Raw genomic sequence first — 25,277 nt, 5'->3', positions numbered from 1 at the left:
AAATAGTGGGACTCACACAACAGGTGCTAAATGCCGTTGGTAGATCACACTAGCTTTTCAGCAGATCTCAAGCTTCATCCTGTCTCTGTTCATCATCTGTTCAGCTCGTTAGCTCTTTTAGGGCATGGTTCTTGCCTTTTGTAGAGTGTTTCAAAATGTTCTTTGATATTATTTATTTAATTTCTTGAATTTTGTTAAAGTCAGTGGTTCTCTGTTAAATGGGCTCTTGCTTTCATGCAGGGGAAAACTAAAATCAACCAAAAAGTGACTGTGCCGGATGCAGGAATCATTGGGTGAGGTTCTATGGCTTGTGTTATGTAGGAGTTCAGATTAGATGGTCAGTAGGATCCTTCTGACTTTAACAGCTGTAAAAAGCTGTATAATAATAATAATAATTAATAATTAATAATTAATAATGAAGTCTCTGCCTTGCAGTGATGTAATTTGTCAGAGATGGAGAGCAAAGCATGCCCGAGCACTTTACAGTAGTTGTGACATCCCTGAATGAAGTGGCAAAAGCTTTGAGTGCAAGGCCTGCCTTGGTACTGACTGACTTGCTTATGAGTCCTGGGCTTCATTTTCCCCATCTGTGAACCCCTAGCCACCTGTGTAAAGAGCTGTTAGAGCAGTGGATGGAAAGTGTTTATATAGCCTCTCAATGGGATTATTATTACTCAGCTGCTGTATACAAGCAATGCCAGTTGACAGCTATTGTCTTCTCAGAACAATGGGGCCTATTGTGTAGCATGCTGGACTAGGACTTAGGAAGCAAGGGTTCTAGTCTTGGCTCTGCTGTAGGGCTGCTGGGTGACTTATGGCAAGTCATGTCCCCATCTATAAAATGGAGATGACTCTCACCTCCTTTCTAAAGCATGTTGGAAGATGTATTTAAGAGCTGAGTATTGGCATTATTCAGAAGAGACTGAAATTTATGCTTCCCTATTGAGACTGCATGTCCCAGGCTTGCTGCTTTCTTTTGCTGTCTGCCTTGGGCACTAAGTGGATTATTGAAATCCCCAGACATGGGCACCATACAGCTCATATTCTACAGGTACCCCAGCTCTAAACTGCAGCTGGATTTGCCTGGGACTCTGCAATGGGAGGCTGGGAGGCAGCACTCAGAGAATCACCTAGGTGTAGAGATGGCGTGTGTGCAGGTGTTGGGCATGAAGAGACACTCCACAAGGCATCCACTTCAGTCTCCAAGACATACTAAGCAGCCAAATGTACCCCAGCTTCATCCAACTTGTGAACTTATGTGAAACCTTAATGGTAGCCTCTGAGATGTTAAAATAGAATAATGTTACGTGTGTAGGATATGTGACAGTCACAATGGAGGAGTTGCAAGGAGTCAGACCTGGCTGAAAAACACAATGAAAGTTAAACCAAGATGAATTGCTGATGGGTGCACTTTCAGTACTGTCCTATGAAAGCCGCTGCTCCCACATTATGATAGACCTGCCCCACCACCACACACTTTTTTCAGTTCAGTCCAAGACTGTGTGCCGATCTGCTGACATGAGACTGCCATTACAGTTTTGCACAGGGGTGCAAGTTACTGACAGCACTGTAGGGGATGGGGAAGTGGCAGAATACAGACTTTCCTCCTCATTCCCATGTGGTTACTTTTTTGGGTGGTGGGATGTGTCCTTAGCTGTCATTAAATTAAGGTTTGGTTTGTGTTCATAAATGTTTGAGGACTCTCAGATGGTGATGTTTAGGTGAGGTTCCCTGTGTTCTCTGTTCCTAGTCTGCAGCTTGCAAAGGTGGTGAGGAGTCTCTCTCCATTTACAGGCAAGTTCTTAGTGCAGATTTATTTGACTTGAATGTGGTATCTATATCACCAGGATGATCTCCAGACTCTCACATGGGGAAGTCATTGGGGGCAATGGTAGCAACTCACCCAAGACACTTCACCCCAGGTGAAGTGACATTGTCCTGAGTGTGATAACCTGCCTTAGGCCTAATTTCAGGGAACTGCACTGGTGCTGTACAAATGATGACAGAGTCTCTAAAGCTCTCTACACACCTTTCAATAGGAGCTGCTAAGGTACAGAGCTCTTCCCCAACCCAAAACCAACCCCTCTGTGCCTCAGTTTTCCAAAATGGGGGAAAATAAGCCTGGCCAGGGGTTGTGTGCATAAATCCATTAATGTGTGTGCGGTGCTTAGATATTACAGCGATAGGAGTCATAAAAGCAGGCAGAGACCCTAGAGTGGCACAGCAAGGTTACCTGCCCTCTGCAGATGTTACTGGCCAGGTGTCCTGTCTAGGGGAGGCTTTTTAAGGAGGTGTCTGCATAGCATGGCTGCCCCTTCCCACTCCTTGAAGGTAGCAGGTGAGGATGGAAATGAGGAGATTCCATGAGTCCCGAGGAGGGGAGATTCTGTGGGAATCTGAGATTGTCTCGGGGGTTCCCCTAATAAAAGAGCCCCAGAGATGATGGGCTCCTGACCCCAAGGACTGCCCAGAGTCCTGCAAGGTCTCTGGTTCATTCCTACTTTTCAGGAAAAAGAAAAGGATCCCTCCTGTGGGGAGCTAGGGAGGGAGATTCATTGGTTGTGTGAAGGCAGGTCCTACATTCAATTGGATGGCATTTCTCTGTTTGCATGTAAGGTCCTAACTTCTCAGCATCACATCCAATCAGTTCCACATTTCAGGGTTTGTTCTGGGCAGCAGTGGGCAGAACCCTATTCATTTTGGTGACAATCAACAAAACTGAAAGTGGGGAATGGGATGCACATGAAGCCCCAGCATCCAGTGAGCAGAGCCAGCAGCTACAACCATCCCTGTAATAATCTATAGTTATTATTTATTATTTGTATTGTCATAGCAAGTAGGAGCCCTAGTCATGAACCAGCACCCCATGTTGCTAAACACTGTAGGCACATAGAACAAAAGGACAGTCTTTGCCATGAGACAACAGAGGGGGAACAGATAGGCAGATGAGGGAGCACAAGAAAACAATTGTCATGCTGTCTGGAGTGGCTCACAACTATGAGTGCTAATCTCAGGGCAGACTGTCAGAAAACTGAGCAGACACCCCAAACTGGAGCTGTGTTCTAGAATTAGATTTCACCAAACCAGTAACAAATGTGACTCCTGGATCATTGTACCAGAGTCTTAGCATGGAGTCATAGACAGTCCCCTTAGACTCTCCAGCCTATCTTGCCACCTAGACAGACTGGACTTAGGGCTGGTCTACACTGGGGTGGGGGATTGATCTAAGATACGCAACTTCAGCTATGCTATTCGCATAGCTGAAGTCGAAATATCTTAGTTCGACTTACCTGGCTGTCCTCATGGTGGCAAGTCGATTGCTGTGGCTCCCCTGTCGACTCCGCTTACTCTTCCTGCAGAGGTGGAGTACGGGCATTGATTCAGGGATCGATTTATCGTGTCTAGACAAGACACGATAAATCGATCCCCGATAGATTGATTACTACCTGCTGATCAGGCGGGTAGTGTGGACACGGCCTTAATGATAATAGTCACATAAACCAAAAATCACACCACACCAGATTGCTTCCAGTCCCAAGGGACTAGCCACTTACCCCAGATGAATGGGTTCTCCACATCTCACCCCAAAGACAACACTGGCACCCAATTCTATAGAAACCTAGCTGTAGGTTTATTAGCTAAGAAAAGGAAATGATAATTATTGAGAGGTTAAAGCAGGTAAAATACACCTCTACCCCGCTATAATGTGACCCGATATAACACAAATCAGGATATAACGTGGTCATGCAGTGCTCTGGGGGGAGAGGGAGTGTGCTCTCTGGCAGATCAAAACAAGTTCAATATAACACAGTTTCACCTATAACGTGGTAAGATTTTTTGGCTCCCGAGGACAGCATTATATCGGGGTAGTCACAGTTTGTAAGTCCAAATGGTAGTAATAATGTAATGAACTGCCAGTCTCCCAAAAGTATTTCAGGGTACCCAGATAATCTCTGGGAACCTTGGCTTTGTATCTGGTACCTTTCCCTGTAAGAGTCCATATAGTCCAGAGATGCAGGATCATTCCTGGAATCCACACCTATAGCTTCTCAAGGAAAACAAGCCGATGGTGTCTCTACGCACATGGGCTTTTCCTTTGATGATGGTGAGTGAGGAATGCAGTTTGAGTCATTGGCCACCAGTTATCACCATAATGACCACTTGCTTTTCTGTTGAAGTCCTTCATTAGCATCCCACAAGATTTCTTTGTTGTTTGCTTACAGGGGTATGCACAATATAAATGTTTGCTATTTCATTATAACAGGAACAAAGAGGTGAAAACAATACAAGTAACATCCCATTAGTTTTCATGAATTTTAAACACCAACCATACTTATACAAATTCCTTGATCTCTATTAATACACAAGTGAATTGGCCTGTGGCCCTGGATTGACCTGGTCTCCCAGTATCACTACAACATCGGAATCTCCGGGGGGCAAACTGGAACTGGGGTACTGCTGAGCCCTCTGGCTTACCAATAGGGTGACCAAATGTCCTGATTTTATATAGACAGTCCTGTTATTCAGGGCTTTTTCTTATATAGGCACCTATTACCCCCCACTCCTGTCCCAATTTTTCACACTTGCTATCTGGTCACCCTACCAATAGAGGGTGATGGAAGGGTGACCTGCAGGGAGCTCATGGGGGAAATGGAGGGATGCAGGAGTTCTTGGTGTTTAGCAGTGAGCTCAGGCTACACAGTGTGCATGTCAGTTTGCCAGGGGATATTTTCACATCACCATACATTTTACTCCTATCTGAATATCCTGGGAGTTCCTCCTCCTCCCTGGCTTGATGTCACCATCACAACTCTTCCAGTCCCTGTTTCCAGTTACATCGCAGTATACGCGGGCAGCCAAGATAAGACCTGCTCCCTGCATCCCTTCTCAGGTGGGTCTTAAGCCTGAAAAGCTATTTGCAATTCAAACGTGCATTAAACATGGTGCTCAGTACCTCTGATTACTGCAAAGGAAGGGGGAGGGGGATTCTCCGAGTCTCTCTGGCTTTCCTCTGACCAGGATATAAGGGATTGAACTTCCTGGGTCAGGAGCTGGGGCTGCTGCCTCCATTGTGAGCCGGACTGAGCCACCGCCGGCGCTGTGCTGGGTTGCCCTTCCCTACCGCCCCTCTGTGCACAGCCAGGGAGACTTTCTCTGCGGGCTGAAACTAGCCCCCGGGGCAGCCCCGGGCTCTATCCTCACCAGCTTCTGAGCCGCAGACTCCAGGTAATTGCAAGAGAGAACTTGGGGAAAGTGCAGGGGCCGGGCAACAAAGCGAGCCGCGCTGACTCTGCTCAGATGGCCCCTCCTCACCCCCAGCGCTTCTCGCTCCCGTTCGCACTGCCAGGAACCAGGCCAGCGATGGGGGAGGAAATGCCCCTAAGCTGGACCCAGCCAGAGGGGAGGGCGGCGGGGGAAGGAAAGCCCGGAAAGTGGCAGCAGAAGAGAGAACTGGGAAGAGGAATTCCCGGGTCCCGAACCTGAGTAGCCCCGCTCCAAGTGTTGCGGTCACTGATACATCAGTTAGTAAAGCTACCTTTTAAAAACTCTTCTTTATAGCGACGGTTACCTGATGCAAAGGCAACCCGTTTAATTGACTTTCTTGGGTGGGTTCCCCCCCCAGGGAAGCAGAGAGAGAAAAAGCCAGTTGCTGCCTCTACCTCGTTCAGGGGTGGGCAAACTTTTTGGCTCAAGGGCCACATCTGGTGGGGAAATTGCATGCAGGGCCATGAATGTAGGGCAGCAGGTTGGATGTGGAAGGGAGTGTGGTAGAGGGCTTAGGGCAGGGGGTTAGGGGTGTGGGCTCTGGCCTGGTGCTGCTTACCTGGAGTGGTTCCAGGGTGGCAGCAGCATGCAGCCAGGCTAAGGCAGGCTCCCTGTGTGCTGTGGCCCTGTGCTGCTGCCGGAAGCAGGTGGCACCACATCCCTGTGGCTTCTGGGGGAGTAGAGGGCTCTGTGTGCTGCCCTCACCTGCAGGTACCTCCTCCCCCAAAGCTCCCGTTGGCTGGGAATGGTGGCCAGTGGGAGCTTCGGGAGAGGTACCTGCAGGCAAGGGCAGGGCACAGAGCCCTCTGCCCCTCATCCCCCAGGGGCCACAGGGACATGGTGACAGCTGCTTCCAGGAGTGGCATGGGGCCTGCAGGGGTGGCAATCCCGTGGGCTAGATCCAAAGCTCTGATGGGCTGGATCCAGCCCGCAGGCTGTAGTTTGCCCATCCCTGGCCTAGTCCCTGCCCTTGAGGATAATGTCAGAGGAATCCCATAAAATGGATCTTTTGATTATTTGTCTTGCTCACAGATGAGCAGGCTGGGTTCTTTGCAGAAACAAATAAAGATGTCCCCCTGCCCTAAGGAGTTGGCAGTTAAGGGCTGGATCCTCTTGCCTTGCATCTTGTGTCGTTCACCCTCCGCTCTGCAAAGTGAAGTGACTGCTAATCGAAATGGTTGTGGTTTTCCCTCACTTTGCATTTAATCTGCACCAGTGTAAATGACTGTCAAGTACAAGGCTATGGGGAATGAGGCCTTGAGTGTGCTTCTGTGAATAATTATTCCCATGAGTGAATAGTTGTAGGACTGGCCCCTAAATTAATACATTACATCAGTGACAGTCATAACAGAAAACCTAAGGGGTTAGCGGGTACCCAGGGCAGCTATGAGCTCAGCTGGCTACTCTAGAAGGCATAGTCTGACCTCCTCTAGAACAGAGGTCCTCAACCTCTTTCTTTCTGAGTCCCCCCCCAACATGCTATAAAAACTCCATGGCCCACCTGTGCCACAGCAACTGTTTTTCTGCATATCCAGTAGATTAAAAGCCAAACCTGGCATTAGGGGGTAGCAAGCAGGGCAATTGCCCAGGGCCTCACACCACAGGGGATCCTGCAAAGCTAAGTTGCTTGGGCTTTGGCTTTACTCCCACATGGCAGGGCTTGGGCCTCAGTGAATCTAACACTGGCCTTGCTCTCTGCTTTTATTTTAAAGGACACCCTGAAACCTGCTTACCACCCTTCCAGGGGCCCCAGATCCCTGATTGAGAACTTCTGCTGTATAGCATAGGTCAGAGAAGATCACCCAGTGATTACTGCATTGAGGCCAATAACGTGTGGCTGAGCTAGAGAGTTCTCTTTTCTCTTCTCTTCTAAGAAAGAGGTATCCAATCTTTTTATTTAGTTTAAAAATTTTAAATGATGGAAAATCCACCACTCCCTTGGGAAGTTGTTAAAAATTGTGCCTTAATTCCATTTTGAGCTCAGTTGTCTGCACCATCCAGCCACTGGATTTGTTAAGTTAAAGAGATCTCTCAGTTCTAAAATAATTTGTCAACCGATTATTCCTGTTTCCTTTTGCTCATGCTTGGAGCATGACTCGTGTCTGGATTCTCTCCTTCTCCCAGCAGGTGACAGGACTGTGAGTGACAACAAAGCAAGAGAATCTTCAAAGTCTTGCTGGAGAGGAACTGCCTGAGATGTTTCCAAAACGATCCAAAGGAAATGTATCTCAGAAACTAGACCAGGGAAAATCCCTTAAGAGTCAGGGTAGGTCAGAAGCACAGCAGCAAAACTCTTCAGAGGAGAGAGAGAGTAAATCCACCCACCGTGGGAGAGGCGTGAGAAAACGCAAAGACACTATCGTCCGCCAGAGAATATATGCAGGGGAGAGGCCCAACATCTGCATTGAGTGTGGGAAAAGCTTCACCCAGAGCTCAGACCTTACAAATCATCGGAGAATCCACACAGGGGAGAAACCTTATAAATGCATTGACTGCGGGAAAAGCTTCAGCATCAATTCAAACCTTATCCGTCACCAGAGAACCCACACTGGGGAGAGACCCCACAGCTGCTCTGACTGTGGGAAAAGCTTCACAGACAAATCGACCCAGACCCAGCACCAGTGTGTCCACGTGGGTGAGAAGCCCTATAAATGCGTTGACTGTGGGAAGAGCTTCAGCCATAGCTCCCACCACAAGAGGCGCCTGAGGAGTCCTCCAGGGAAGAAGCAGAACAAATGCACCCAGCGGGACAGCGCTGCCATTGGGAAGGTTAAAAAAGCTAAAACCTCAAAGAAGAAAACCTCGACCATTGAGATCCCCATCACGTGTGCAGAGTGCTGGCAAAGCTTCAGCCAGAACTCGGACCTGGTCAAACACATGAGGATCCACACAGGAGAGAAACCCTATGAGTGCACTCACTGTGGGAAATGCTTCAATGTCAGTTCAAACCTGATCAGACACCAGAGGATCCACACAGGAGAGAAACCCTACACATGCTCTGACTGTGGGAAAAGCTTCACTGACAAATCTACCCTGACCCAGCACCATCGGATCCACACGGGAGAGAAACCTTATGAGTGCATTTACTGTGGGAAAAGCTTCAGCCGCAGCTCTCACCACAAGAGGCATCAGAGAACCCACACAGGAGAGAACCCTGTGTCCTTCCTGCCTTTATGGCCCTACCCCTCTCAAGCATGTTAGGAGTTGGAGAAGGGAAGAAAAGTCCATCATAGCAATAGGAGGCGGTAGCTAGAGGAGATTGGAGCTGTGTGCTTGTGGGATCTGCTTTCTGGTTAGTGGAGTGGTGAGTAGTGGGAGGGAATTGGTATGGCTTTTTAGCAGGGATCATTAGGGGAGGGTGCTGGTTCTTGGGAGAACTGGTTATTTTAGTGGTTGGGACTAGGGCTGGTGTTGGGAGGGCAAATAGCTGGTAGGATAAGGTGTGTGCGTGTGCGTGTGTGTCTTGTTAAACGTTTACTATTGGCCTGTGTAGAATGGATTGTAGGTTCTTGCCATTTCCAGGTAGGATGAGTGTCTATGTCCCTGAGAACACCAGTGGGACTAACCCAGACTGGACTCACTATGGTAGAGGCCACGGGGACTGAGTGGGATGCTAGAAGTGGTTCTCCCAGGAGAGGACTGTGGCACAGCTTTCACACTGTGTGTACCAAGGGCCCTTCTCCAGCAGCAGCACATTCACATCTATTTAACTAGTTTCAGTCAAAGGCAAATTACACCAGCTCCCTCTCTGGTGTTACAACAGGAAAGTCTCATTTCTACCTTAAACAGACTGCTCAGTTACTACCATTCTCTTCCGGAATAGACATTGCTGTGCTAGCCCAGCAGTTGTACATGGGGACTCTGTATGCGCTGTAGAACAAATAGCGATTAACAAAATGTTTAAACCAAAAATCACTACCATTTCTTTGTTCTTGTGGTTCTTACTGTCTCTGGGCTGTAATCTTTCTTCTGTTCCCCACCCCAAATATAATCAGTTCAGGGAATTCATGGCACTGTTGGCAGAATTCAGGTGACCTGTGAGCTGAAGAGGTGACTGGGAGTTAATGTGGCTCCCCATCCCAAGAGGCTAGACACGTCTAGAGGGGAGCAGCCTGTCTCCTTCTCCCCAGCAGCAGCTGCAGCATTGCTCTTTTCTCTCTGGATCATCATTCCCTACTAAGAGCTGCAGAATTGGACTCCTTCAGACATCTTAACCTACCTCACACTTTCCAGTCAGTGACCCTTCTGTATGTGTGTTCAGGAATTCTGAACTCCTTAATTATTTGTTAATTCTTAATCTACTATTCTCTTTTTAAAAAGAAACTGAGCTACCACAATCCCTTGCTCAAATTATTCCCTTTGTTGATCACTCCAGATGCTAACTATATGCCTTCTTGTGCTGGCCCATTCTAAGCTCACCCATAGCCAAGATGTCTCTCTTCCCTCACAAATCCCCACTTGGGGCCCATCTCTTTCTGGCTCCCTAAAATTGCCACTAGAATTTGATTTGGGCATGAGGTTCACCCTTGCTTTCTGACTAAACTGTTGTCAGTGTTTAAATACCAGAGTTAATCTGCCTTGGAGTTAAATCCTAGTGAAGTGTTCCATGAGGTATTAGGTGACATTCTATTAGGTAACCTCTGACAATGCAGATGCACTGGGATGGTGGTTGAATATCAAGCCTTAATGTTGCTGCTACTTGATGCTTAATTCAAGGATATCAGACTCATTCTTTGTGGATGGCTAAATTACAATTTCTATATGTAGAGCCCTGAAAATCTGTGAATATCCACAGACCATGTTTGTGGAGCGTGGATCTGATACAGATACAAATTTTATGTCCATACAGGGTTCTGTCTATTTGGGCTAGACTTGCAAGAGTGCTCACCACTCAAAATGTGGAGCAGATTTTCAAAAGAGCTCTGTACTCAGGAGTTCCTGTTTTTTCCCCCTAGAGAGGGAAGGATTCTCCATTGCTCTTAATGGGAGCTGCTGAATGCTTTTGAAAATCTGGCCTTAGAGTCCCTGAGCCAGGAGTGAAAAGTTTACTGACCGGGAACATCTTTCAGTAATGTCTGAGTACAGAATGTGCCTCTAATTAACAAAGTTAAATGGATTCCTAGATTCCAAGACCAGAAGGGACCATTGTGATCACCTACTCTGACAGCAGCAGTCAGCTGTAGAAGAGGGATGCAGGTTGGAGCTGGTCTTCTGGAGGTGGCAGAGGAGAGGGTTCTGTTCCTGGGGTGCTTGGGAACTGAGATGAGAGGCTGACATTTTCCAAAGCCTGGTGCTAAGGGTAGGCATGGGCTTGTGAAAAGGAGGGCCAAGAAAGGTAGGGGGAAAGTGCTCATTTGCTTGTCCAGTCGGGAACTAGAATCCTTTTCCCCAGCACCAGTTTCCTGCCAGAAGCACGCAACAGGGTGGATGACATTGAGTGAGGGTTCTAGACCAAGCTGTGTGCCTAGAGAATGGCAGTGATGAGAATTCAGAGGCAATGCCTGAGGCACTGTTTGTCCCTGTGCTTCCTGCAGGGCAGGGCAGATCCACATAGCAGGCCGTACCTGCATGCCATAACAGTTCAGTGTTAGAGAACTTAAAAGCCTCAGACTGCCACAACACAGTGACTGAAATCAATAATGCAGAGAGGAAGAGAAATTTAAAGGGCATGGGAATGTTCTGAGAGCTGAACAGAGCAGGAGAGGTAGGGTATGTTTACACTTAAAATGCCACAGTTGCAGCACTGTACTGCGTAGTGAAGAGAGCTTCCACCTTCATTGTAGGTCCTCCAGCTCCCTGAGAGGCAGCATCTATGTTGACAGGTCTCCCAAAGACATAGTGCTGTTTGCAGTGGGAGTTAGATCCATGTGGATTTTCAACACCCCTGAGTGACACAGCTATCAACCTAATCCCAGGTACAGACAGTGATATGTTGACAGGAGGGCTCAGGGGCTTGGGTAATGCAATATGGGGCCTCTTATGTTTTTAATATTCTTCAAAGGGAGAAGGTTGAGTAGTGTGGTTTCTCCCACTGCAAATGTCACAATTGGCTGTACTTTTTCTGACTTATTTTCACCCTACCAGAACGAGGCACATGGGAGCAGATCACCCTCCACCTTCACCCCATGCAGAGGGCTGTTCTCTGCTAGGCTGGATACCTCCCCCCTAGATGGAGCTTCTCAGCCATCCTGGACACTACTCATTATATAATCTCTGTTCACACCTTTTGCTTCTATCACCACTTTTGTCTGAAGAGTCCCAGTCACTTAGGACAAATGGCATTCATGCCCCTGCCATGCTGAGATGCAGCCACTTCTGGAGCAGGAATGTAGTAGTCATATTGTTCCAGCAACAGGGCCCTAGCAGGGTCACAGGTAGGGAAGGGCAGAACCCTGCACCTGAGTGAGAGTCTGTCCAGCCCCCATTTATCCCATCCCAACAAGTGCTTTCTCTGCAACTACCCAACCCAACTTCCTGCCCCAACTACCAGCTACCAATCACCTTTCCATCCCCTGCTGTTGCTACGGCTGGATTAAGGCAATCTCAGAATCAAGGTACAGCAAAATTATTGTGGTGCTGCTGTGTCTGCCCACCTCTTAGTGCGATTGGGGGTAGGGACATTCTGGAGAGGCTGTGGACACAATAAGGATACTCCTCTGCTCCATTCTTTCCTATCAGCCAGGTTGTATACCTGCTTGGTGGGGGGCCTGCTGTGCACTTCCCCTCCTGCCACACTCAGAGCCCTCTGCTGGCAGGGCCGGCTCCAGGCACCAGCTTATTAAGCAGGTGCTTGGGGCAGCAATTCCGGAGTGGGCGGCACTTTCAGATATTCAGTGGCAATTCAGAGAAGGGTCCCTCACTCCCGCTCGGAGTGAAGGACCTCCTGCTGAATTGCCACAGATCGCAATTGCGATCGTGGCTTTTTTTTTTTTTTTTTTTTTGCTGCTTCAGGTGGCAAAATCCCTGGAGCTGGCCCTGTCTGCTGGGGAGGGCTTGGCAGCAGAGAGCATGGGGCAGCTCTCCCCTCTCATAGCAAGTGTCCCAGGCTTGCTGCACACTCAGGCAGTAGTACTGTCTCAGTTACACTCAGGTCATGTTTTCAAGCTTTTCTTTGCAACTGTGAGAGTTACAAACTGACTCCCCTCGTCCCCCCCCAGGAAAGCTTTGGCTGCTGTAATTGCATGACTCCAGGAGCTGGCCTCCAACGCATGGAGAAATAGTGGCTGTGCCCTACTGCAGCCCTGGCGGCTCTCTGTTCCCATCTGTTACACAAATACCCAGCACCTTCTGGCTCCATCCTCCCTTCTCCTGTTACAGCAGCATCACCAAGGATCTCTGGTGCCCATGTCAGTTTCAAGCCAGTGGGAGATAATTGCTTTCTATTTATTTATTGACTATAAAATCCCCTGAGTTTTTCTCCATTTTTTTAACTGGGGTAACTTCCAGGTTAACCAAGATGGCAGGGGGTTGGTGTGGAAGGCAATTAAACCCCTTTTCAGTCAACTACCCCCTGCATATTTGGGAATCAAAGTGTTTTACTTCATTTATGTTAATAAAACTCCCCAGCCCCAAAGCAGCACACAGTCTCCTGCCCATCCAAACTCCATTACCCAGGCACCTCCTCCGCTGCTGCTGCTGCTGCTGCCCCTTGCAACTGCCAAGGAAACTTCTGGCTCCATCCTCCTCTCCGTGCTTGAGTCATTGGACACTGCCCAGAACCCCTTGTTACCCACATAGAGGGCAGGGTGGGGAGCAGGAGGAAACAACCACTTTATATTTCCTTTTGGAGTATTAGTATAAAATTTGATATTTCATCCTTTTCCCCTCTGAATATCAAATATTGATGGAAAAAATTAATGATCTCCTCACCTGTTGCCATTTGTGTGTAAATGTTGAATGTTATTTGATAGACACAATAGTCCCCTCTGCTACTGTCCCTTTCTTTTGCTAATTATCAGATATTGATCAAATTCCTCAGATTTCACCCTTTTCTCTCTAATTTGTGACTATTGATATTAAAACCTGTCATAAACAGATAGCTAAGGGTTTATGTTTCTTTTACCTGTAAAGGGTTAACAAAAGCAACCAAACACCTGACCAGAGGACCAATCAGGAAACCGGATTTTTCAAAGCTCAGGGAGGGAATTTTTGGGTGTGTGTCCTTTTGTCTCGTCTCTGTTGCTCTCTCGGCTCTGAGAGTGATCTGTCTATCTTCAGGCTTCTAATCTTCTGTTTCCCAATTGTAAGTACAGGTATAAGACAATATAGGTTTTTATATTGTTTTTGTATTTACATGTGTGTAGTTGCTGGAATGTTTTAAATTGTATTTCTTTTTGAATAAGGCTGTTTATTCATTTTTCTTTTAAGCCATTAACCCTGTATATTGTCACCTTGATACAGAGACCATTTTTATGTCTTTTTCTTTCTTTTTATATAAAGCTTTCTTTTTAAGACCTGATGAATTTTTTCCTAGGGGGGGCTCAAGGGGATTGAGCCTGCAGCTCACCAGGGAATTGGTGGGAGGAAAAAGACAGGGGGGAAGGGAAAATCTCTTTGTGTTAGAGTTACTAAGCTTGAATTTGTATAGCCTCTGGGTGAGGGGGAGAGACACTTGATCTCTCGGTGTTTGTGTTTCAAGGAATTGAAGCAGAGTAATCTACTAGTGTACCCAGGGAGGGAAAATCTGGGAGGAGGTAAAGAGGGGGAAGGGAAGTGGGTTATTTCCCTTTGTTGTGAGACTCAGAGTCTCTGAGTCTTGGGGTCTCTCCAGGGAAGGTTTTGGGCAGACCAGAGTGAGTCAGACACTGGAATTTCTGGCTGGTGGCAGCGCTATCAGATCTAAGCTGGTAATTAAGCTTGGAGGTTCATGCAGGCACCCACTTTTGGACGCTCAGGTTCAGAATTGGAAATTATGCTTTAGGACAAAACCCCTTTAAATTACACACCTAAATACCCAATCTCATCCAATTTGGTTGTTTTCTGTGTAATTATGGAGTAGTGATATTTTACATTAATATGAAAATCCTGTCAAGTCTGGGGGTTTTGCATCCTTTTTAATTGCAGCAACTTGGCTTTGAGGTGGAGGGAAACTGTAACCCTGACTCATTACCACAGCGCTCCCTCTGCCAACCACCTGCCCCTCCGTCACTCCATCCTAACTGCTGTGGAACCTTCCGGTGCCATCTCCCGTCCCTGCAGCCCATGTCTGTGGCACAGCATGAGGGAACTGCTCACTTTTGAGTTAATTACCTCATATTGATCTAAAGTCCCCAGAGATTTTATCCCTTTTTTCTCTGCCATTTAAACTGCAGCAACTTTTTCTGCTTCTGGAGGGAGAAGAGCAAGGGAAGGCACTTAAACACCCCTTCAATACTTTCCCCCTTTCCCCCCTCTGATCTGGGAAGCAAACTGTTTCCCCTTTATGTCAATAAAAATACCCCTAGATGATTATGTCTGCCGTTTACCCACTCCCAACTGCCACAGAACTGCCTATTGCTGCCTGCTCCCAACTGCCACAGAACCTTCACATCCTGTCTCCCAACTGCCCCTCCCCTGCAGCTGCCCGCTCCCAGCTGCCACAGAACCTTCCAGTCCCATCTCCCAATGGCCCCGCAACTGCCTCTTGCTATCTGTTTCCAACTGCTGCAGAGCCTTCTCATCCCATCTCCCAACTGGGCTCCGTTCTCCCCTCCCTTCTGAAAGCAGTGTCACTGACAGCTCTGCCTTTGTGAAAGGCAAGCAGGGAGGCTAATATTCACTTTTGCTACAATCAAACATTGGTATAAAATCCCTTCAGATTTTGTCCCTTTATAATCTCTCTTTTTAAACTGCAGTAACTCTTGGGTTTGGAGGGAGACAGTTGCTGTTGGTTCTTATACCTCCTGACTTGCTAGGGCCAAAATGTGAGATACAATGTATGACAAAGGCCCAAAGGGAGGGAAATAATAAAACCCTACAGAAAACTGGAACAGCGGTGGAATCCGTCTTTTTAGTATGAAGAATGCTGCACACTTGCTATTTTTTCATTTCTGATACAATTTTCAACAGTAATGAGGGGATGCTTAATTTGTATGAAATTGTGGAACTAAAATGAGTGAGAGTCCATGCTGGTTTTGGACGGAAAAATATTAATATATTTGCTGATTAATAGGTCTCATATTGGCACCTGCTCCAATCTTGGGGACTGGGTGTGTCAGAGCACCCAGGGAATGGACTGTAGGGCCTTTCACCATTAGGGCTTTGGGTCCAATCCAGCTTCCTTGATTTAGGAGGCAGGTTATTTTTTAGTGGTGGAGAAGAAGTCAGTTAAGAGCACCATCTCAGGCATTATTGTTTCCCTTTCTGGGTATGCGCTATGAGTCTGTGCCCCTCAGATAAACAAGTAGGTGTCCATCCCTATATCTGTTATGTTTCAGAGTAGCAGCCATGTTAGTCTGTACCCGCAAAAAGAACAGGAGTACTTGTGGCACCTTAGAGACTAACAAATTTATTTCAGCATGAGCTTTCGTGAGCTACAGCACACTTCGGGGTGAAGCTCACGAACGCTCATGCTGAAATAAATTTGTTAGTCTCTAAGGTGCCACAAGTACTCCTGTTCTTATATCTGTTATATGTTCAGATGGGTCTCAGGGCAAATGGTCCCCTGTAATAGGCAAATGGTCCCCTGTAGATCCACTTGCCATCAGCCTCCTGTGTATGCTACAGAAGGGGCTGCGTCAGCATTGACTTCTCCCAGCCTTGGACACAGCAGGCAGCGATGGAAATAAGGAGGCTCCATAAAACTGTGTGAGATTCTCCAGGGACCTGGGATTATTTCAGATCTCAGCCAGAGGTTGCTGGAACAATTTATATAGTGGAGGTGCCGAGAGCCATTGAACCAAACTATAAACCATAGAAACCACTTCAAGCTGGGGGTGGTGCTGCACCCCCAAAACCCTTAGTTCCAGCACCTACGGTCTCAACATAGAATGGCCATGGGACTGATGGGCACCTAGCCCCAGGGGCTGCCCAGATCCCTGGCTGGCAGCAGGGGCAGGTTTCTCAACTGGGGCTCTGTCTCTGGTTCATTACTTCAGGAGGTTTCTCTCTGCTTAGGAAGGAGAGAAGGATTCTGGCTGGATCCCTCCTGTGCCACGTTTCTTTCCTGGGAGAATGTACAAAGGAAGGTTTAGGTAGCTGAGGCCATAAAAGGAGTCTGGGGAATTGCTAGAGGAGAGGGCTGCTCTCTCTCTTTCTTCTGACCAGGAGAACAGGAGTTGAGCTTCTGGGGTCAGAAGTTGCTGCCTGCCTTCATTGTGAGGCACAAATCCTGGCTGAGCAGTTGCTGCCCCAGCCCCTCCACCCACAGCAGGGTCTGTGCAGGGAGAACCCTTTGTGCCCAGCCAGGCGGGACTATCCAGGGGATGGAACCAGCCCGTGGGGCAACCCTGGACTCTGCTGACACCAGCTCCTGAATTGCAGACTTCAGGTGATGGGAATAGGGTTGCCAGTTTTGGTTGGACATATTCCTGGAGCTTTCATCACATGACATAACATTCATTTAAAGATTAATCTTTAATTCCTAGAGACTGCAGGACAACCTTGGAGGGCTGGCAACCCTAGATGGGAGAGACCTGGGGCTGGACAGGAAAGTGACTCTGCATAAATGGCCCCTCCTCATCCCAGCTCTGCTCCTGGGTGGGGGCCTGTGAGTCCCAGAGCTCTTGCCCTCCCTAACACCCCCAGGCTCTACTTCCTAAGTGCCTGTAGTACAGGGGTAGGCAACCTATGGCACGGGTGCTGAAGGCGGCGTGCGAGCTGATTTTCAGTGGCACTCACACTGCCCGGGTCCTGGCCACCCGTCCGGGGGCTCTGCATTTTAATTTAATTTTAAATAAAGCTTCTTAAACATTTTAAAAACCGTATTTACTTTACATACAACAATAGTTTAGTTATATATTATAGACTTATAGAAAGAGACCTTCTAAAATGTTAAAATGTATTACTGGCACGCAAAACCTTAAATTACAGTGAATAAATGAAGACTCAGCACAGCACTTCTGAAAGGTTGCTGACCCCTGCTGTAGAAGCTGAGCCAGCTCCCGGACAGCAAATGCCCCAGGACTGGGCCAGGGACCGAGTCTCCTATCCCGAGCTTGAGGGGAGAGGAGTGGGGAGGGAGGTTCCCAGCTCCCAGCCCTGCCCAGACCCATTTCCTGCAGCATCCCAGGGTAGATTGACTTTCCTGGGACAAGGTGAGGAGCAGAGAGAGAAAAAGCCAGTTCCTACCTCTGCCTAGTCCTCAAGCTGCTGGGGGAATGTGCAGGGACAATGTCAAGAGAAATCTCCCCAAATGGCTCCCTTTGATTCTGCTCTTTTCTAGTGTACTGTTCAGAGAATAGGTTACTAGGAGGGTTTAAGATTTTCTCTGTACATTTAGGATTTTTGAGAAATTATTAAGTGTAAAATATATATATCTACAGTTCTTTTTATCTGTGATCCCTTTCCACGGTTTCCTTTCTCTCCAGTGTAAGGAATGACTTGTCTGCATTCTTTATCTCAGCATATGATGGGACCATCAGAGAATATAAGGAGGAGAATCTTTACCAGAATATTCAGAAAGTGTCCATGCAAGATGTCACCAATAAATCCAAAGGGAATATATGTTACCCAAAGTCTTGAAAAGAGAAAACTTTCTAAGAGCCAGCACAAGTTAGAATGGCAGCAGAAAAACCCTCAAGGGGAGAAAGGGAGTAAAACCACTAACCTTGCAGGAGATTTCCTGAACGGCCTCATTTTCCAAGCCATGCACCCGGGGGGAAACCAAACATATGTATAGAATGTGGGAAAAGTTTTGCTCAGAACTAAGACCTTGTTAATCATCAGAGGATCCACACTGGAAAGAAACCCTGTAAGTATGGGAAAAGGTTCAATGTGAGCTCGAACCTGAGTCGACACCAGAGGATCCACATGAGGGAGAAACCTTATCTCTTCTCTGACTGTGGGAAAAACTTCACTGACAAATTGACACTCACCAGCACCAGTGCATCCACATGGGAGAGAGACCTTATAAGTTCAATGATTGTGGGAAGAGATTCAGTCGCAACTCCTACCACAAGAGACACCTGAGGAATCCTCTAGGGAAGAAATGGGGTAAATGCACACATCATGGGAACAGTATACAGAAATTCAAAGAGATCAGCATCCAGTGGCAGACCCCAATGATCCAAATCCCAAATACATGCACTATATGTTGGAAAAGCTTCAGCCAGAACTCAGACCTTGTTAAGCACCAGAGAATCCACACAGGAGAGAAACCTTACAAGTGCCTCGACTGCAGGAAAAGGCTCAGCATCAACTCAAACCTCATAAGGTATCAGCAAATCCACCTGAGAGAGAAGCCCTACCTATGCCTGACAGTGGGAAAAGCTTCAGCTCCAGATAATCCACACTGGGGAGAAAACCTACGAATGTGTCTACTGTGGGAGGAGCTTCAGCCAGAGCTCCCACCATAAAAGACATCAGAGAACCCACATGGAGGAGAACCCCATCTCCTTCCTGCCCTTTAGGCACTGCCCCTCTCAGACCTATTAAAGAACTACCTCTTTAAAGAATTGTGAGGGGATCGGTGGTGGGCATTCAGTGAGGAGGAACCTGTGGGCTTTGGTGGAGAAAGCCATTAATTGGGAAGCAATATAGGAGTATTTTGGAATTCTTACTGATGCTGAGCTCTCACATTGCAAGCACAGTAGTGTAACGATGCTGTCTCTGGCGGGACACAACTGAGAGCATCAAATTCAGGACAAATTACTTAGAGCAGGGCAGTTACAGCCCAAGGCTTGGGTCCTTTGCACACCAAACCAGCCAAACAGAGAGGACTTTGGTTTTACCCCACTGGTTAACCATAAATCACATAAGCAATTTCCTTAGACCCGCCAGTTTCCTAGTATCACCACCAGTGCCACTCGTAATGGGGATGACTGGTAATGAAAACCAATACCCCAGTAAAAGAAAAAAGAGGTTCTCCTGATCCCAAAGGACCAAGCCCAGACCCAGGTCAATATACAAATCAGATCTTACCCATAAATCATGCCGTTGCCAATCTTTTAGAATCTAAAATCGAAAGGTTTATTCATAAAAGAAAGAAATATAGATGAGAGCTAAAACTGTTTAAACGGAATCAGTTACATATAGTAAAGGCAAAATTCTTGGTTCAGGCTTGTAGCAGTGATGGAATAAACTGCAGGTTCAAATCAAGTCTCTGGAATACATCCATACGCATCGACTCCATGGGTGCTCCAGGGCTGGAACACCCACGGGGAAGAATTGGTGGGTACTCTGCACCCACCAGCAGCTCCCCACCCTGACCCCCCGCCCCAGTTCACCTCTGCCTTCTCCTCTGAGCATGCTGTATACCTGCTTTTTCCCCCTAGCTCCCAGTGCTTGTGCCACAAAACAGTTGTTTTGTGCTGCAAGTGCTGGGAGGGAGTGGGGAGGAGGGGGAATATAGCTCACTCAGGGAAGACGCGGGGCCGGGGTGGGGATTTGGAGAATGGGTCCAGTAGGGGCAGGGAGGGGTTGGAGTTGGGGCAGGGACTTTGGGGAAGGGGTTGGAATGAGGGCGGGGCAGGGATGGGGAAAGGGTGGAGTCAGGGCCGGGCCAGCACTGGGGAAAGTTGGCACCTGTTAGTACATCCACAGCTGGGATGGGTCATTCAGTCCTTTGTTCAGAGCTTCAATTTGTAGCAAGCTTCCTCCAGCAGTAAGAAGCAAGATTGAAGAGAAAATGGAGATGATGATGATGCCTTTTATAGGCCTTTTGCCATGTGTCTTGTACTTTCTTTGTTCCAACTACAAGCCACCCAGCACATGGCATAGAAAAACCTTAGCGTTCTGTCCACAGGCATGTTCCTGCATGCCTTGCTGAGTCACCAGCTGTATCTACCTTCTTTCAATGGGTCAGTTGTATAGCTGATGATCCTTAATGGGCCATCAAGCAGGCTAGGCAGTGCTGACGCCAAGTTGTCTGGGGTGTCACCCAGAAGCATAGCACAAGTTTGAAATACAGAGAGTATAGAGCCAATACTTGTAACTTTAAATACAACAATGATATATGTATACAGATAGCATAATCATAACCAGTAAACCATAACCTTGTCATAGACACCTCACTCGACAACCTTTGTACAATATTTGCTGCAAATATATAACAGTGGTTGCAACAATAATCTATATGGTTACTGTTCATGTCAATAATGTCACAAATAGAACCTGAGAGTTACGAACACCAGAGTTAGGAACTAACCGGTCAAACACACACCTCATTTGGAATCAGAACTGGAAGTATGCAATCAGGCAGCAGCAAAGACCAAAAAAAAAAAAAAAATGAGGCAAATAGAGTAAGAGTATAGTTAACTTAAACTACTCAAAAATACAGGAAAGTTAAAAAAAGATTTGATATGTAGAAACCATTTCTTGCTTGTTTCATTTAAATTAAATGGGTAAAAGCAGATATTTCTTCTGCATAGTAAAGTTCAATGCTGTATCAAGTCAATGGTCACTCTGTACCTTTGAACATAACAATAGGTAGTTTAGAGAGTTTAGAACATTTCCAGAATTACACAAACTCCCTATCCCAAAGTGTTCGTACTCTAAGTCCTACCGTAATGTGGGAATCGGCAGAGTCTTCTTTGGACCGGCGGTGCTCACAACAGGGAAGAATTAGTGGGGAAGCAAAAGGGCTGGGAATCTGGGCGTGCAGTGACTATGAGATGGTCAATTCAGATCCTGAAAGAAGAAGAACAAGGAGAGCAGCAGATACGGATACCTGGACTCAGAAAAGCAGACGTTGACTCCCTCAGGAACGCTGGGCAGGATGCCCTGGGAGAAACAACATGGAAGCAGGATGAAGGATCCAGGAGGAGCTGTTGTAGTCTAAGAATCCTTTCATGAGGTTTGCAGGAATCAAACCACCTGAACTTCGAAGAATAGCAAAATGGCAGGCGCCACTTGACTAACAGGAAATCCTGCTGCTCTTAAAATCACCAAAAAGAGTCCCAAGAAGTGGAAATTGGTGTAAACAGAGACTGGGAGGATATAAAGAATACTTGCTCAGATGCAGGGAGTGAAATCAGGGCAAGGCCAAATCACTAGTGAAAGTTGCAGCTAAGCGACCGTTAGAGTAACACAAAAAAGGGTTTCTCATTATGTTAGCAAAAAGAAGAGGTCAGGAAAGGTGGGTCCCTTACAATGGGGAGAACCTAGTGACCAGAGGATGTAGAAAAGCATAGCCAAGTTTCTGTTTTTGCCTCGTCCTCAGAAAAGTCAGCTCCCAGCACCACTGCACTCGGCGCCGCACAGTATGGGAGGAGGTGACCAGCCTCTGCTTGGCAGCAAGCACAGTGAGTCAGGACTTTCCGAACGCGACGGCAACAAGTCCATGGGCAGCAAGCACCTGCAGCGCGGGGCAAGTGCAGGATTGGTATGGATCTGCAAGACCATGCCATGGCCATATCATCTGGAAAACTCCGCCACGTCATCAAGCGGAGGCGCCCCGGTCGGTATCCTAGGAGCCGTTTGTGTTCAATACTTATGAAAGACTACGGAGCGGGCCGTGACTTGCACCCTCAGCCCAGTTGCAGCATGACACTGAATCCTGGCAGGAGGTAGAGACACCAGAGGTAGGGAAGGACTACAGAGGGTGACAAATTAGCAGGACTGGCTAACTGAAAAGAATCCTCGATAGCTGGTTCGCCACGGACAACGTGCACGCCTGGCGCTTACGGGAGATCCACTCCCCACTTGTCAGACTAGGACAAATGGCTAGCAGCAGTTTCGCAGAAAAGGACCTAGGGTGTAGCAGTAGATGAGAGGCTGTATATAAGCTGACAGGTGTCGCCTCGATTGCAAAGAGCTACGGCTTTTGTCTGTATAAGTAGGCATGCATATGCCAGCAGACTGAGGGATGTGATCCCCTCTATTCCAACATTGGTGAGCCCATCTGGCACAGATGTGTCGCAGTTTGGGCCTCCACGCTACCAAGAAGGATGGGAAAATTGAAAAGAGTCCAACAGAGGAAAACAAAAGGATTAGGCCGGGCACTGAGTATGAGAGAGGGCTGAGAACTGGATTGTTAGTCGCAGACGAGAGAAGAGGGGGGATTTTGAGCTGCTTTCAACTGTGCCTAATAAGGGGTCAATGAAGAATGGATCTAGCCTGTTCTCATGTGTAGCGACTACGAGAACAAGGAGTAATGGCTCAAGTGGGGGGCAGCTGGGAGGAGTTAAGTTCAATATAGGAAACTTGTTCACGAGGAGAGTGGTGAACACTGGAATGTACCTAGGCATTACAACCCGATAGCAACAGCCACAAGGTGAAAACAGGAGAGTTGAACAACTGAAAATAGAAAACGAATGGAGCGGTACTAAATATAAATGAAACTGCGATGCAGAGCAGCTGTCAGAACAGTGTTTACAAGAAAATAAGGAGTCCGGCCAAGAAAGTGAGCATACAATCTGCAGGCAGCAATAAAGAAAATGGAAAATAGTTGGAGCCCAGAAGGCCATAAGAGCAACAATAGGGGAGGTAGTAACGTGGGGACTGGAGGAATGACAGTAGGACAATACGTGGAATGGAAGTGGATTGATCCCTAGTGAGAGACTCTTGAATGGTCTACGACTCTTCGCCAAGAGGTTCCCAAGAACCCTACATTCGTACAAAGGGAATTTCCAGGATTTGAAATTAAAGTGCAACAATCAATCCTGTGGTCCAGTGTACCACTAGGTTGGTAACAAAAACAGAAAATTGACCCAACAATGCCAAAGACAAAGGAAAACAAGGCAAAGTATACAAGATTCGGATTTTACCCAGAGGAGGTAGAGGCTGCTCAGCTATATGGGACCACCTAGAAAGAAGGGGACGGATGGGAAGGGGTTGGATGACCAGGTGGAGGCTGCGACTAGAAGGTTAGTCCAGGCATGTACGATACTGGCAGCAATAACAGAGTGCTGCGAGCAGTAGGTGTGACCAGTTCTTGTGACCAGATGGACTGCGGAAGGAGTGGTCGAAGACAGGCGGCCTGACTAACTGAGAGGTTGTTTTAAGAACAGAATAAGGGCCCCAGGTGAGCCCGCAAATTGTATCTATATAAAAAGAGGTTTCTGGCCTGACGCCAGGGGTCCACGTTACGTGGACACTCCCCCGCTCCCATCTCCAAAACTTAATACAATATCTTTAAGACTGCATGTAGACAATTAAATTAAAAATGAAAGGGTGATTGGATCCATAGATCCACTAGGTGGCAATCAGAGTTAAACAGACAATGTTTGAGTGGCTGTAATTTTCAAGACATGGAGGGACAATGGGGAAAAGAATTAAAGACAGAGAATGGAACCTGTCCTGGTGTAACTGCCAGCAATGGTCTCCCAGACTCTGAGGGAAGCAGAGCAGAGAAAAAGGGCCCATGCCCTAAGGCATGTTAGAGAACAGTATGAGAGCGCAATGGCAGCAAGAGGAGCAAGAGGAGAGAAATGGATTATGGATGATATAGGTACTAGATGCAGAATAGAGGATATAGGCTGAAAGTGGAAAGGGTACACTGAGAGGGAGGCATGAAGAAACTCATGAGACAGGAGAACCGAAAAGAAATGGATAGGAACTCACAAGTGAGAATAACTGCAACGGGTTGGACACAGGAGAGCACAGAGGAAATGATTGACAGGGCTCCATAACCCAACCATAGCACCACCCTGGTAGGGTACTGCCTCCCTCGAGTCCTGAGGTAGTACGCACTACAAACGAAAAGGTGCATCCCATTGTAAAGGGTAAATAAGGAAAAAACATGCCCCATGGGGTGTTTAGTGACACGGTGCTATCAGTGATGTGTGCTTGAGACAGAGACTGCCGAAACGCTGTGGGGAACAAACAATTCAACACAACAGTAAGCATATCAGGAGACAATGGAAACATTTAGTCATGAGACCGACCTCGACCCGTATAGGAATTGGGAATCATTGGAAAATAATTGGTGGTTAGAAGCAGGAATCAAACTGGGAAATGGGGGTGAGGAAGAGGGTTATGGGAAGCCTTTACCTAATGGAGGGGAGACTCATTGTGGAGAGCCAACCAGTCTAATGGAAATAGTGAAGAGTCAGCAGAAAGCGGCCTAGCCAGCAATCAACATAAGCCCTGGCCCCTGACCAGCAGCCGCCTCGCCCCTGGGGTATTACTCTAGGGCAAGACAGACACAGTACTGGTAAGCCAAAGTGTCATGCATGACCCCCCCCAAGAACTACTTCCAACCACCCTTACTACCATCAGGATGGGATTGCCGTCGCTAGGACTGCCCAAGAGGAGATGTGACCATCCGGGGGAGTTCAGGGCCAAGATGAATCCGTCCCAGACGGGGAGATTGTGATCCCCTCCTAGAACTCCTCCACCTACCTCTTGAACAGGAGGGTGTCACGCTGCAGAGGACTTCCCAGAGAGCAGAATTATGACCAATGGGGGGGATCGGAGTGGGGTGACCTGCCCAGAAGAGGTCATGGACCTCTAACCAGCGTCCTCACTTCCCTTCCACCAATAGATCGCGCAGGGAAATGCCAGTCATACCAGAATGCGGGTTAGAAATCTGTGGAAAGGCTGCAGAGGAAACATGGACTCCTGCGACCACCCCGTGAGAACTTGGGCTTTGTTAAGCTCCTGGAGGCCTTTGACGGCCTATGGAGCGGAAGCGCACCAATCAGTGACACTTCCGAGGAGGAGTGGAGGACAGCAACGGACCTTTGGCCCAAACCCTTGAGGTTATGCTAGAAACCTGACCGAAACCCAACCTACTCATGAGAAGACGCGGATAGTGTGAATGATCCTCGTCATCCACCCCCCAGAGAAGGAAGGCAACTCGTGGCGTGCAGGAATCACCATGGACAAAGGAACAGAAAAACCATGGTGCATCAGGAAATGGGAACGATTAAGGAAGTGAGGGGGTCAATGTATGGGGGGTATGGGTAAGATAGCTGACCTACGGGTGGTGTAAA

The 25,277-nt window shown here is 47.6% G+C and overlaps 2 protein-coding genes and 1 pseudogene across 4 annotated transcripts in view; all 3 read left to right on the top strand.

Moving 5' to 3' along the window:
* The window catches only part of LOC116832036 (uncharacterized), a 524,829-nt gene that overhangs the window by 45,228 nt on the left and 454,324 nt on the right, over positions 1-25,277 (top strand). The window lies entirely within an intron of this gene.
* On the top strand, positions 5,051-13,675 carry LOC116827152 (uncharacterized). 3 transcript variants are annotated; one of them, XM_032784463.2, is made up of 2 exons: positions 5,051-5,226; positions 7,390-13,675. In XM_032784463.2, exon 2 carries the CDS (start codon positions 7,462-7,464, stop codon positions 8,464-8,466), a length of 1,005 nt encoding a protein of 334 aa, XP_032640354.1. In that variant the 5' UTR covers positions 5,051-5,226; positions 7,390-7,461; the 3' UTR covers positions 8,467-13,675. The 3 variants fall into 3 exon arrangements, with proteins under 3 accessions (XP_032640354.1, XP_032640358.1, XP_032640355.1); XM_032784467.1 differs by lacking the exon at positions 5,051-5,226 and adding an exon at positions 5,261-5,522 and having other exon boundaries at positions 7,390-9,517; XM_032784464.2 differs by lacking the exon at positions 5,051-5,226 and adding an exon at positions 6,990-7,145 and having other exon boundaries at positions 7,390-9,517.
* Positions 17,879-18,837, top strand: LOC142047709 (uncharacterized; annotated as a pseudogene).

This window comes from Chelonoidis abingdonii, chromosome 13, assembly GCF_003597395.2.
Source record: "Chelonoidis abingdonii isolate Lonesome George chromosome 13, CheloAbing_2.0, whole genome shotgun sequence".
Taxonomy (NCBI): Eukaryota; Metazoa; Chordata; order Testudines; family Testudinidae; genus Chelonoidis; species Chelonoidis abingdonii.
Note: the sequence above shows the minus strand (reverse complement) of the source record. Positions and strands in the feature narration are given on the sequence as shown.